Source organism: Solenopsis invicta, chromosome 11 (assembly GCF_016802725.1).
Source record: "Solenopsis invicta isolate M01_SB chromosome 11, UNIL_Sinv_3.0, whole genome shotgun sequence".
Taxonomy (NCBI): domain Eukaryota; kingdom Metazoa; phylum Arthropoda; class Insecta; order Hymenoptera; family Formicidae; genus Solenopsis; species Solenopsis invicta.
In genome coordinates this window covers 7,769,938-7,785,901 of record NC_052674.1, presented here as the reverse complement: position 1 = coordinate 7,785,901, position 15,964 = coordinate 7,769,938, and the positions used below count along the sequence as shown (strand labels likewise).

Sequence of the window (15,964 nt, the reverse complement as noted above, 5' to 3'; positions counted from 1 at the left end):
GCAAAACGACGACGGAACTACGACTACGAGCGTAGTTCGACCCACCTAACGCAGCAACACACTTGACCGACTGACCTCGTTTTCGTTCTGCTCTATTGTTTCGAAATACGAAGTAATTGGAAGTTTTAGTTTAACCGATTTTTATTTTACACGATATTTCTTCTATTTGGCTTATCCGATTCAATTTAAGGTAAAAAAGCACAGGCGCCATAAGATGGAATCGGGATTCTGAAAGAATATACTGTGCTAGGATTTAAGTGAACGCTTTAGATGTGAAAGAAAATCTTTACTCCTCCAAAAAATCCTTATTCCTCAAAGAATCTTTTGATGTTTGCTTTTAATGTGATAGTAAGGATGCTTAGATTTTTTAGGATAATAGATTGTATTAATTAAAGAATCTATCATTAAAATTAAAAAAAATTATTTGCTAATAAAATTATTATTATTTAGTCAGTAATTTTTCGCATATGTGTGGACATTTTTACGTATAAAATTACATTCTTTTTTCCGTTTATTTATAAAAATTATTTTTTAGTTTGTAATATTTTTGTAATAATACAACGTTCTTTTCATTAAACACGAGCTCTTCGCTGCATTTTTCAAGTACCAGTAAAAGAAATTGAGTATAGAAGAGACACTTAATCTAGCTCAATGTAATCTTTACAACAATCTCTCCAGCTATAATTTTAAAACGTCAGCAGTTGTGATTTGAACACGAATGATTTTTTTAGATAATTTAGAAATACATGAGTAAATTTGAAAAAATAATCATACTTTTCCCTTAATTTTTATTTTACTAAAATTAATTTTAAATTTAATATAAAATATATTTTCTTTTAATTTTGTATTATTAACTTCATATTATTGAGTTTAGATATTATTCTACTAATAGTTATAAATATTCCAACCAAAAAATCGACGTTCTTTTCATGTTTATGAATAACTACATTTATGAACTTTTATGAAATTTCTTTTGCTTGTTTTCGAGAAAATTTTATTTCTTTAAAAAGAGATATATGGTTGTGTAATATTAGTTTTTTTCACTATTTTATTTATATTTTTAGAATAATTTAAGAGTTAAATAAATGTTTGCATGGGCTTTGAAAATAAACGAGATAAATAAGGTTTAATTTATATATTGTCATATTTGAACATATACTGCGTTTTTATTTTAATTTCATTATACGTCACCGCACTTATTTAATATAATTGTTGAATTACCCGCAAATAAACTTTTAGAATATAATAACTATTGCAATTATCGCAATACCATTGACATAATTAATTCAATCTACTGTATAACTAATTGCATTCCTCTTTTACCTCTTTTCAAAATTGCGCAAAAAATTTGATTAAAATATTGAAAGGAAATCAATCCAGTTATTGAGAACAATTGAAATACACGAATGTAATCTCATGCCTTTGAAATCAAAGCCGTGAAAATACGTAGTTAATTTCATTCGTAATATAACTACATTAACATTACTGAATAACATTATTTTAATAAACGCCAACTATTGTATTCACATGCGCTATTACTAACAAAATTGCAATCATAGTTAACACAATAAAACAGTATATGTGTAAGATTTTGTGCCTCTTTACTAAAATAAATTACAATAAAAATAAAAATAAAAGTGCCACAATATACGAAATATGTAATTTATTCGAATATTTTATCTCTAAAGAAAGTAATATATCTGTTAAAAGAAATGATGTGATTCACAGACAAATATTTTGGCAGTTTATTTATAGACGCCACATATCTCTAGAATGACAGTATTAAATTAACAGGCTCACAGTTCGCTTCTCTATGTATGTTACGACCTGTCGCGATTAATGAAAACATAGTACTACGAATGTAGTAGCTAAATCTGTAGTAACAGCAAGTCGATTAACGCAAATTCCTTTGATCAGAAACTACCTTGACTCCGAAATAGAGTATAGTCGAGTGCCTCGTCGACCATGCGTTCGTAATTTGTTAAAATTAAAGGAGGGGAGAACGTACACGTTCCTCTAAGATAAACCTTAATACAGAAACAGTCAAAACGCAATGGTTCTTAAGTATTACAATTAAAAGGAATTGTTATTACTTTAAAGAGAAGATTGATTTCTGATCAAATCAATAATCTATTATTTATTAGTCAGAATGAAAATGCATCGTTATCGTTGAGAGATCCTGTTTATGCAATTATCACCAACAAATATGTGTACATAGTAAGAGATATTTTGCATTATGGTTTTTGTTTCGAAACCTATAAATTATAGCCTTGAAAGTGATAAATGTCCAAAGTGAGCGACAAACTCGACGAATTGATACCGCTTGCTTTAAACTCTCGTCAAGTGTTATTAACGAGAGGATTATTTACGGCTCGTTGGTGTTTGGTTAAAATCGATCAATGGGTTATTTACGATTTTGCGTGTTCCGCGAAAATTAATAATTCCTAATGGAATGCTGGATTCTCATTTGTAACAGCAAATGGCATTTAAAATTGGATGCGTGGATTTAGCAAATGTGGGCGTTGCTCGGCTCATACAACAAATACTAAATTGCCATTCCGTTTTATTTAACTCTTTAATGGTCATACACTTACTTTTCTTTACCGTAACTTTTCTTTATCAAATTAAACATTCTTATCGAATGCATGTGTTATCAGATTATACCTCGCGGTTTAATGTAATCTATTAATCAGCATTGATACCGTAAATCCGATTAACAAAATTGAACGCGTAATTCATCAAGATTAGTCATTTCTATAGATCTGCATTTATGGCGTTATTCTGATTATGATATTTACGTGATAATAACTTAACACGATTCGGTCAATCCTAAGCCATTAATATTAACACATCTACATGGCGAACCAGAAATTGATAGCGTTTGTTTCGACCAACAATTACGATGCTAATAACAACAATCCTGACAAATCGAGGCTTCCGCATTACTGGCCGCAAAGATATTTCGCCAGTAATTACAATATCGGTAATGATTACGCTACCGTAATCGGAGATACTAGCTTGGGAATGTTGCCTTGGCCGCTGCGGCTCAACGCTCATATATCGATAGTCAGCTTAACCACATATTAATTAATCAACCAATTATGAGCGTGCTGAATAGGCTTGTATAGTTTCACAGCCAACGTTCATGAAAATCATTGTCTAATATATATACGCATGAGCAAATATAACGAGAAAGTTTGATTTCCTAATTATAATCATAAAAGATGGGATTGATCACGTCTGACCATACACGACTTTATTCTACTGAGCAGTATATTACGTTTGCTCATGTATAACCTTTTATTAAGTTCAATTAATCTCGTAATAGATGCGATAAATTACTACACCAAAAATATAATTCTTTTTAATTTGTGAAGGATTTATATCTGAAGTAATCGTGGAAGAAATTTAGTGCGCGCAATTGCAGGGACGCGAGACTACAGAGATTGAAATAGTTTATCAGTTAGCACCATATATCAACATCATACAATCCAATATTTTAAAGTATGTTTACTGAAATTTAATTAGACGGCATTGCTTTGTTTTCTTTGTGTCAGAAATATTTGGAAATGTCAAAAATGTGATAAAAAGAAACCTAGATTCTATTCTCATTATGATGCAAAAAAATTATACAGAGTATTTCTTTCAAACAATTACGTTGTAAGCGAAACTTTTAATTACTTAACTATGAAATTAGGTTAATAGAAATATTGTATAGTACAACGCATTATGGAAGATTGTATCTGCATTGCTATTTAATTATTCTTTTGCGTTTAACCGAACATTTTTCGCGCAAATTTAATACGCAGCAGTTTTATCTTCAGTCGTAAATTTCAAAGTTTTACTTAATTGGAATTTGTCTGAGAAAGACTCTGCGTTATGACGTGACGAAATAAGGACCCCGGACAGTAAAAGTGCAATGTGTTTTCAAACTTCGTTACCGTAAAGTATAAATTGACGAGATAAGTTTAATTGAATGCACACTGGATGTCCCGAGTAAGTGTTACACAATTAGTCTAAAAGCTCGCGTGGAGTATAGTGGCGTTTCCGTAAACACGAAACTCTAATGACAGATGACGTCTAACACAACAAAACGAGCTTAACCAATAACCGTTTAATCGATCGCCTGCTAACTAAAGTTTGTATTTAAATATTCAAAATCTTTCTGAAACTAGATTAAATTTAGGATCATTTGTGAATTTAGGATCATTAGGATCGTTTTTATCGGTTATACATTGTTTATTTTATTCGCTGAAGTAAAGTTAAAATCGAGTTGTCCTATATCTATTCGCGGCTACTCTATAACAAATTCATTGCACTGACACTCTTTTTCATTTTATCCAGTAATTTTTAATATAATTATTTTAAGAAGTTAAAAATGAAATATAACAAAAAATCTAGTCACCTGCAACCATATATTCTGCTTAATTTTCGTGATATCAGAGAATATCGAGGAAGATGCACTTCGTGATTATTCAAGCATTAATAATGTGATAATGCGAAATTTTCTTTGTCACGCCACTGCTTTTTCTTCTTACGTGTCACCTGGTAGAAGATGGTTTTTAAAGCTCAAAGCATCGTTGTTACCTTAAAGTGGTACGCCCGCGGTCGGTTTGTAAACTTTGAGATTGGAATAGCCAGTGCGCTATCCAAATATTAGCAGTAGGAGGAAATTTCCGACGCGAGAATCATATACCCAGTGACAGCAGACGCGTAAATACACCGACATCGACTCCTTGCTGACATCATGGACGTGTGAGTTAAGCCTGAAATATTGGCTACCCGGGACATCTTTCGGATGCGAAGAAACGCAATGCGCCAATGTTAATTCCGACAGGTCGTATATCACTTCTACAACCGAACAACGCGCAGAGAAATATTTTCCATGGTAAAATCTTCCTGACCAACGTCGTCAGGCGCGAAATTACGAGGAGTCCGCGCGCAGTTGTGTTTGCTCGGCGATGTTCACACAACGCGAGGAGACTTCAAACACTGAGTAAATAGAAAAAAAGCACGGTAGCCATTGAAAACAATTTTACTTCGCGCGAATTGCTTAATGAAATTTTGTAAAACTATTATGTACATTGTGAAATGTATTTGTCAAGATTATACGTATAAATGCTCTATCATATTTGTCTGTATTATTGTCCCACATTGTGAGATATGTTGATAAGAACCTAAGCTTAACATTGCTATATCAGTGTCCACCTTATTACCTTGCGATGTTAACCGGTTATATCACGTTACCCGTTATATATTTACAAAGCAAACACAGTTTCTCCTCGATTCATGTGGTAGCTTATTTACCTATTCGAGCTGCATCTCAGGCTCTGTCAAGCCTGTATCAGCTTCACCGGTATTTATCCAGATTCGCGTATATCTAATCATACCTTTACATCAATTAAAAATGTGTAACGTTAGAAGGAATTAAGTCAAGTCAAATGAAACATCAAATATATGTATGTTATTTAAAAAGAAACTACTAATTTCACAAAATTATATTTTAAGTTTAAATAAATTGTATATACAATGTATATAAATAAATTGTACATACATTGACAAAATTATTAGGCACCCTATTTATTTAACAATTTCTTCAATTTATAAAAAAATACATAACACTATTTTTATAAATGTTATCATTTATTTCTTAAGTAACCACATAAACTAATATTTTCTTGGTCCACCATTATTTTTTATGACTTATTTTTTAGCTTACGCACATACAGTTATAAGAAATTTAGAAAAAGCAAGAGTGCCTAATAATTTTGTTAATGGCTGTATAAAAAATTTAACATTTTAAAGTTATACTACAAATAAAGAAAAACAGGTTGTTAGTAAGGGTTTGCGGGTACCCGAAATCCTGTCGGAATCCGAAATCAACACAAAATCCCAAAATTTTATAAATTTTGAGTACTCAGATCTAAACTCGGGTCAAGAAGCGATCATAGATCTAAATAACTTATAAAAACATTTTCTACGGTTAATCTTACGTTTCAGATGTTTATACACTGTAAATCGATGTATTCCGTGATTAATCTTCTTAATTTACCGGTAAGAATTATTTTCTACAGTTAATCTTATGTTTTATATACCTATACACACTGTACACCGATATATTCCGCGGTTAATCTTTTTATTTACCGGTGAGAATTCATTTTCTACGATTAATTTTACGGAAACGGGAAGTTGCGCTATTCTCGCCAAAAACGGGAAGTTGCACTATTTCCGCCGGAAACAGGAAGTGGTCCGATTTCCGCCGAAAACAGGAAGTGCGTCTATTTTCGCCGGAAACAGGAAGTGCGTCTTTAGTATAAAAGATGCCTTACGTAAATTTACTAAAAAAATTACTAAATTTACGTAAGGCATTGCGTTTATATTAAATTACTAAGTTTGAATACTACCAATGAAATATTTACTTACAGAACATAAATATTTACTCAATAGAAAATAATAATTAAATTAGTGGTTACTCTTTGTACTAAATAAATATATATTTAAGTTTAAAAAAAATTTTATTAAGGCAATATTCAAACAAATAATTATTAAAATTTAGTAATTTTTAGTTTTTTTCACATCGGTGTATGAGGTATTTAGATCTATGATCGCTCCTTGAACCGATTTTAGATCCGAGTATTCAAAATTTACACAATTTTGGGGTTTTGTCTCGATTTCTGTTTCCGACAGGATTTCGAGACCCGACTCGATTTCGGTTCCCGATTCAATTTTGGGTCCCAACCTGATCCCAAAAAAAAAAAATCCCGACTGGACCCAAAGCTCAAGTACCCGTAATTTTGGGTACTCGCACCCCTAGTACTGGAATATCATAAAATATTGATATCAACTCCTTTCCAATAATAAAACAAACGCATTCTTCTCAAGATTTAATTCAATGTGAAAATATTTACCTGTCGGACTCGGCGTGAGTTTCATCATAATGTTAGTGACCTGGGTAGGTGGAAACTCGTATTTCTCCAGGAAAGAGAACTTGGATTGGCCTTTGGTCTTGCCATGACCTTTGTGCAAATTGTTGACGGCTTTGTTGATGGCTTTTGTGTATTCTCGCGCACCGAAATTTGTGTGCGGCACTATCAGACCGACGCTAAGCTTTGGTAGCGAGGTATTGCTACTGCCTCTCATCAATTTGTGATGATCAGTCTGATTCAATTTTAATCCGTGCTTCGACGAGGCGACTAGTACGCCCACCATCAAAAGAACGTACAAGCCACGCATTTTTTGTCTCTTGTGGCAAATTTGATTTTTCTAATCTCTCTCTAGTTTTAAAAGATTAGCCTTGCGATTTCTGTTAGAATATTCACTTTAGATAAATCAGGTACACGGTCACAAATACAGAACAACAAGTCCACCGTTTATATTAATTGCAAGTGATCTGTCGCTCTTTTAGTAACACTCCATTTTTAGTAACACTTCAGTCATTATAATGTATTTTTTTCGTACTCTCGTCATTGTCATTGTTGAAGATTTATACATTACACTCAAAAGCTGTAAGACACCTCACTTCGCGCACACTTTACTCGCTAGACTCTTTTGTAAATGTAGATTTATTTAATAACGTTACGGCTATCATCTGCGATAATATGTTTAATATACGATAATATGTGTTTTATTTATTTAAAATTTAATAAATGCACGTAGCATCACGGAAAACACATATCACATTCCATCACAACAAGATAAGACACTTTAATAACAGTTTCTTTACTAGTGCTCATATGTATTATGATTCAACATCAAAAACTGTAAATATATTTCTCTCATATTTTATAAACACGTTAATATTATATTCCATGGAAGGAAGACGAAATTTGATTCACTAGCGTAAACAGACAATGATATTTTATAGACACAAAGATTGAAAATTTTGTGAAGCATCGAGGAAATGTCCGTCGAGAGTTGCTGACACTCAGGAAGATACTGAAAGGTAAAACGAGATTTTGTTTCGACGCTATTAAGGCGGATAATCCCTAATCGCAAGTCAAGTCTCGAATACGTAACGTAAGTAAGTTATTTACGTCCTCTCAAGTTCTTTAACTTTTATAAATGTTTAAACACCCAAGTTCTTCCCGTGTCCAAGCCTTATAGAATTTTATGCGCTCAAATACTTAAATGTTGTACTTCAGTAATTGGATCCATAAATCCTTTAATCCTTAGGTATATAGATATTAAAGTTCTTAGAGTATTTAATTCCATTATTTAATTCTCTCTTTCTGCGTTTTCATTCTCAAGAAGAGAATGAAGCAGAAGAACCGAGCACAAGAACCTCTTGTTCTGCGGAACACGTATAGTAACATGGATGCAACAGATGGATACATTTCTAATTGATACAATAGAATTGTATCGCTAACAAAAAATCACTGTTTCTCTTTCTTTTTTTCTGTACTGAACATTAAACATATTCAAAAATACAATGCGAGGAAACAAAGTTTGAAATTAAATACAACCGATTCGATCGTATTGCTAGCGATAATTCGACAATATTCTTGGGAACTTTCCTATTCAGATTTGCTGTAATTAGTACTTCTTTGCCAAGCAACAGCAAGATTGGCCGGAAGCAATTACGACGCTTTCAATTAATCGGCTCGATAATTTCGCGAGGATCTAGAGCGTCAGGACCGTGGCTAAACCAATTATTGAGATTTTCATCCGTCCGTTGGAGAGTCACCTTTGCGTGTAATACCACATTAATTGGTAATTATAACGACATATCTATGCTGATATTTTGTTACATCATACATATCTTCGTTTTTTTTGTGTGTAAAAGAATTCGTTCTAGACGGAAAATTCAATGTCTCGTTATTTTAATGGATATAAAGTCCGTTCTTGCTAATTGCATTTACTTTGTATTTTAAACTTCTATGTCTTATGTTTCTCGTTAGTTTCTTGGAAAAATGTGAATATTTACGTGTTTCATTTAAAATACAGCAAAATGTATAAAGTATAATTAGACAAAAGACATTCATAAATAAATGTGTTTCCGCATAAAGTTTTTCAAGGGATTAGAACTTCTCTATTATATCGAACGCTCATTTATCAGATTCGCCGACAACATGACAGGGAATAGAATAGAAACGTACAATGCAAGAAAAAAAACCGTTGTAAATCTAAACAACAACGGACAGTAAAGAATGCGGGTCCGCACTATATCATGAGCTCGTTTTCTCTCCCTCCGCTCTATCTGTCGTCGGGAGCACAGTATAAAAGTCGACGGAAACGTTATTCGATTGACGGAGCTTCGATGTGCTCGCTCTAGCATTTTTTCATTCACGCAAACAACGTGGAATAATGTTTTTCTTTTCCGCTTCTTTTTCTTCACTATTTCGAAAATCAAATACACGTGAAATAAAGCAAAATAAACCAGATTGCGTTTAATCTGATTTATGAAAATTGGCGTCATCCGTAGAGCGCAGAGGCGATAAAACGAGAAATTTATATTACTGCGTATCTATTCTCATTTTAGGATGACGTCACGAACGAAATATCGAGTTTAACGAATTCATTATTACCTCGCGACTATAAATATTTTTGGACATAATGTTGATAAGAATTCTGTCGCGTTAATATTTACTAATTTATTTAAAAAAAAAAACAAAAAAAACAGAATGGTATTTTCCATCCTTCCTCTCACATTTATATTTATTTTGTAAAGTTTGCATAATATTTAATATACAACATATTAGTAAGTTACAAAATAATGTAATAAATAATATTTAAGTTAATATTGAAGTTTAATATTGAAGTACAAAGTATTGAAATAAATATAAAAAAACAAAATATTGAAATGTTACAATAAATTTAAAGAATGTACAAGATCGTTCAAGATTGGATGTAACTCTTTGTTGCAGCAAATTGGATGCTACGAAATTTAACGGTTTAAGATAAAGGAGGAACAATCAAAGTACATGTAATCCTCATCTTACACGATGTTTGAACGTGTTCTGCAACAAGCGATTCGCGAGAAGTTAATTTTATATAAAAGACGGCAACCAGATCGCGCGATAAACAAGCTCGTGTTCGTTCCGCAACAGGAAATCGTCGTTAACGAGAAAAGACACTCGCAGGAGATTCTGTGGTCCCCGAGCGTGTTTCTCGGCAAACTCGAAGTTATGCCGTCACTCGCGAATCACCGATAGAAACCGATGCTAAAGTTTAGGAAGATAGCCGTGTCGACTCTAGTTAAGCTCTGGATTTCGGAAAGTACTTCGGGAGGATCGCAGTCACGTTGTACGGAATCTTGCAACCGATGACCGCCTTTAACAAAGTTTGAATCTCGAATAATATTACAAAAGTTTGGCCGTGAAATGTCGAGATAAAATGGGATGCATTCCATTACACTTTGTGACATTCGTGAAACTACGATTGCGTAATTACAAAGAATTATTTATTTAATAAATAGCATTAAGTCAAACTTTAATATCGATGTAAAACATTCTCTATCCTGATTTCAAGAACAATATTCGATTGACGACGATTGACATCAGCCCTTTGTACTCTGAAAAGCAATAAGCTCGAAAAAGTAAATAAATGGTCATCATAGTAGAAAATTCGTGATAAAATTTTACATCAGTAAAGTTTGCTGAAATATTTTCAACTGATAAAAAAAGAGAAAAATAAAGAGAGTGTGAAAATAGATAAAATTCATTTAATAATTTAAAATAAATATTGAAAATAGAATGATGTTACTGTATAATTTTATCCAATTTTTGAAAGAAGTTCATTCAACTTTTAGCCTCATTACGTATATAAATTTGGTCTTAACATCTTGAACAAAATAAAATGTTTTAAATAAAACAGAACTTGTTTTCTTATAAATTAATACAATAAATCTTTTTTCTAGCCATGTATGTTACAATGTTAAATAGCTCTATAGATCGTTCAGTTATTAATAGTTCTTTGAGAAGACATATCCCTATATTTCGTCTTCAATGACATACTTGTTTCATGTGAATAGGCATCGTATAATTTCCGACAGATTCGAGATATCTCTATGGTGTCAAGGTTGCCATGAGATGTATTGGATTAGAGCTATTTATGCAAACGGGAAATCGGTGATAACAGGATTTGCGGAAATATCCGGGAATCGCGTTATCTGACAAGATCTCGGCAATGTCAAACCTACTCCAACCATTTCGCATTTCGACGTACTGTCAGGATTATTAATAGAAATAGGACTTTAAGCGAACGGAAATAGAAGGATACAGATTGGAGATAAACTCATAAATAGCGCTTACACAGACAGACAACGCACGTCTCTTCTCGCGTCGGGACGTGTAATTTAGAAGATATATATATATAATTTGTTATACTTCTAGAAGATATAATAGAAGATGTTATACTTCTAGAAGATAACATACATTGTTCTTTTCTACTCCTGTACTTTTCTTCGTAAAACGATGCCAAATATTTTATAACTACTGCATGTATTAACAAGACTAAATTTTTTATTTAAAAATTAAATTTATTAAGTAATGCGATGACCTACAATTTTTATCCTTCCAAAACGATATTCAGCTTTGCAAGAATGAAAGGAAACAAAGGTGAACCTGTTCTCTCCTTCTTTTTTATCCGCACCAAGCGAAATGGAGAAGAAAGAGAAATCGAACCGCGAGATTGCAGGGAATCAAAACGGCAGATATCGTTCACGCGGTTCTATTGAGGAATCTTAAAGTCGGATAGAGCATTCCACAAAATTGCAGTAATACTCTTATATTCTGACTTATGCTCAAAGCGAAAATTTGAGGAGAAATTTGTTTAATAAAAAAAGATAATGTAGCAATAAGAATAATATATTAACAATATATTAAATGCTAAAAACTTTAATAAACATTTTTTGAAAATATAAAATTTGAAAATTTTACAATTATTAGTTAATTTTGAAAATTGACAAAATGCGTAGATAAAATAATGCAATATTTCAATTGTAAAAATAGATTATTGGTTTTATCATTTTTATATTCATTATATCAATTCACATTTCTAACAATTAATACATTTCAAATTTACATTATCACGAATCAGTCCTTTATATTCAATTTCGATTCTTTAAACTAAAATAATCTCTTTCATTATTTTAACGGCGTCATTTTTAATTTCATTCCATCAATATTTAATATAGCGATTCTTCCATTTTTCTTTTGATTTTCGATGCCCTATTTATTTACAGCAATTAATTCTTGCATTTTTTATAAATTGTGAAAAATTTTTATAATCAAAAAGTACTTACAAATAAATTATAAAGTTCAAAAAATAATTGATAATAAAAAAAAATAAATAAACTATATGAGTTAATTGATATTCGAATCAAGCTTTAATGTAATTATTATCAAACAAAACTATTCATTTTGTGATAAAAAGATATATTGAATTTACTCAATAAAAAAAGATATATATATTTTTTTTTTATTAACTAGTTTTTAATTCTAATAATTAGTTACAATGATCAGTTCTTTAACAGAACGTTTTACTCTATAAAGTAAATTATACTAAAGTGTTCGTACAGAAAATCGATGACTTATTACGTTTTAATAATTAGCATGATCATCACGTAAGTTTTATGATTGCTCAGTTTTCACATTGAATTTCTGATATCGTCGTAGTTATTAAATTACACTCGTTACGTTTCTCAAATATTGGCGTAAATTTCAATTTTACCTCTCGCGCGTAGACTTTTCTATTCCTTGAAACACCGAGATTATTTTATCGTCCTTTATTTTAAAATTATTTTATGCTCAATATACTTCAAGTTTACAAAATTAAATTACGCATTTAATGCTTGCTATCTGTCAAATATGCAAATTTAACAATCTTTAATTAAAAAAACTATATAAAGGTCTCTTTTTAATATTAATATTTCTTATTCACAAAAATTAATAGACTGAAAATTGGTAATTCCACATTTTTTATTTGTTTTATTTGTTTGCGGTGTAAAATTTTATATAATTATTTTTTAATTTATTAATTTAATAATTTTACTTAATTATAAATTATTTTATTTTTAAAATTTTTACATCTTAGAATACAATCTTATTTTGGAAAATAAAACAAAAATAAAATTTACTTTTGTGTAATAATTGTCATATCTTTGAACGCCTGTAATTATATATATATATATATTTTATGCCCCCATCACCTGTCACATTCCTTTCACATATCATTTTCTAAGGCAATTTATGAACTTTCTTACCCACAGTTGAAGTTCATGCGCGATTTTTCAAATATCTGGTCAAAAACTTTTAATCCCATCATTCACGTTACTTCTTTAAATGCGGTCTTTCATCTCAATTTTTCCCGTTTGCCTCATTTCTCTTCTTTTGTCTAACTTGAAAAGTTAGAATTGAATTTGACATGAGTGAAGAACATGAAGAGATCTGACAAAGAGAATTAATTATATTTTCATTTTCTAGTTTCAAAGCTCGTGCATTTCTGCTTATTTTTTACATGCAATTTTTAAAAGCTATCGATACTTCAATTCTACAGCTTTTTCATTAGTACATTTTGCCAGAAACACGAGAATTTTTGCGTTTCAATCGTGAAAATTAATTCTCATCAACGTGGACCATCATAACGGAGTGCGATTAATCAAGAATACTGATCGGAAAGTTACACATCAAAGTTCTTCTGAAGCTGTGCATACCAATAAGTGTATGCTAATACAACGTTGTTATAGATAAAACTTTACATACTAATTAGTTAACAGTTTAAGTAAAAAATGCAAGTGAAATATATTTTTTTAAATTAATTAAACGATGATACATTTTCTTACACAATATTTCTTACACAATGCTTTAAATGCACCTCGCTTTTTGCACTAGTTAACAAGCTGCCAATTAACGAGTTATACTAAATCAAATTTTCAACAAATAAAGTTACTTTTGTACGTTTGTATCTTCTGTTCGTCATATTACAAATATATCATACAGATTACATCAAAAGCACAATTTTTTAATTGTATCTCTTTAGTAATAAATAACAATGCAAATTTATGTCTCTTCGATAACAAAGAAACCAATATTGAAGCGAGGTGGTAATCTTATTTACGACTCAAATGGGAAAACAAGAGAAAAATTGATTTTCTTAACGCGTAGGTGGAATGCGGCGTAAACTTGACCTCACAATTTTCTGGCTTACTGATTTGAAGCTTTTCACGTCAATTTCCTCTTTGTTCTTTTTCCTGTTCATTTTCCTCTACACGGCCAGCAGCCCCTCGTCGCAATCAAACGCGTGAAATTAAATTCGATACGAATCGTGGGGTGCGATACGACAAAGTCGATGAGGGGCAGAAACCTTTGTCATTATCGGTGGAATTGCAAACGTTCAACTATGTTGAATGATGGAACATACCGCAACGCATACGCTCTATTAATGAGATTAATAATTTCACAAGCTCGATCTGTGAGATTGTAATATAAATTCTGTTATGCTTTACAGGACTATATTTTGCAATAAAATAACAACATTTTGATATTTACAAATGAGAGTCTTTCCTATTGTAATTATTTTTTTTCTGCCAATATGCCAAGTAGCAATAATTAAGCGGATATTCATAATTGCATACAAAATATATAAGCAGTTATTAAAAATATTTACATCTTTCAATATTTTTTTTGTACGTTTATGTTTACGTATGTTTAAACGAGATAAATATTAGTTTCTTTATTAAAATGTCGAAAAGAATAATTTCCAATTTTTTTATGACAATAAAATTATATGCAGCTATGGTTATCAATAATTGCAGTATGCCTTGAAATTGTCACGAGCTCGAAATTGAGACGAAATTACTGGAATTGTCCGCGGATTAACTGTCTATTTATCCACGTGTTTCATAAGCGAAATTCGACGCTTGTTCACGCATCGGAACATTTGCATAATTATTTGATAAAATACAAATAAGACAAGTATTATTTGTGTATATTGTGTATCACTTTGCGCATATAATGACATATTAATTATTTATTCCAAGCTATAAACATTTTATTCTAGAACAAAAAGAAGATAAACACGTTCAAAGAATCACGAAGCAAAATGTAACAATTAATTTCTTTAATTTGCAGCAATTTACTTAAAGTATTTCATTTATTACGTTAGAGCCATTTAATCATATTTTTAATATTACAAAAATGCGCATATATTTAAAAAAAAAATTAATCATTTTTATTAGATAATGCATTCATCTAGTCATAAACGATAAAATATTCTTATCTAACAATCTCTTTTTAACATCGTTTTTTACTAATTACTCATTAAAACTAAATTTTGAAAGAAAAATATTGTTTTTATACAACGTGTTTAATATGATAGCATACCTAGCTGCTAAATCCACAACGGCAGTTACGTTTAACCTGTTGCTTTAAAAATCATTTTTATTTTAACATCTTACCAGTTCAACATTCTTTTACATATAGAAACAAAAAAATTATAAAATTTTTTCCCTCGAAAATATTATGCCGGAAAAGATTAGTCTGTAAAAATGTATTTTCTAAAAAATTCGTCTGCTTTCAAATCAATTCATACCAACTGAATTTCAAAAATTACAATGGAATAATATTCACCAATACGAATACATTTGTATGTCGTTATTACTGTTATGTACCTGCTATCTGAAAATTCATAGTACACAAATAAGATGGAAACTGTAGGATTGAACGTATTCACCATCCACAGGTGGTTTGCACACGTGACTTGAATGTTAGCACTGGTCAATAATTATACCATGGGGATTAAAAAATGTGAGGGCAAGGGTGAATGATGAAATGCGAATGAAGAACGGTTTTGCCGGATTGTCGTATATCATGCGCGGGTGACACACGCGGGAATTGCTTTTTTGGCATTGGTCACGCAACCACTTTCACTTGACAAGCAAAGGGTGACGTGCTGTTAAGAAAAAATATGTGCTATATGTGTACGCTAGCTTTATATACATGTATACATACCTAAAGTATATATACAT

General features: G+C 31.1%; 1 protein-coding gene across 13 annotated transcripts in view; it reads right to left on the bottom strand.

The window, feature by feature from the left end:
- The window catches only part of LOC105205519 (glutamate receptor ionotropic, NMDA 2B), a 198,741-nt gene that overhangs the window by 40,727 nt on the left and 142,050 nt on the right, over positions 1-15,964 (bottom strand). For 3 of the 13 annotated variants that reach the window (XM_026132495.2, XM_039455313.1, XM_039455314.1), the window contains exon 2: positions 6,909-7,935. The exons of 9 other annotated variants lie outside the window; for them this stretch is intronic. In XM_026132495.2, the coding sequence (XP_025988280.1) occupies positions 6,909-7,233 (325 nt within the window). In that variant the 5' untranslated portion in view covers positions 7,234-7,935. Of the gene's footprint in view, positions 1-6,908; positions 9,635-15,964 lie in introns of those variants that run through there. One more of the 13 variants, XM_026132496.2, reaches the window with a different exon arrangement.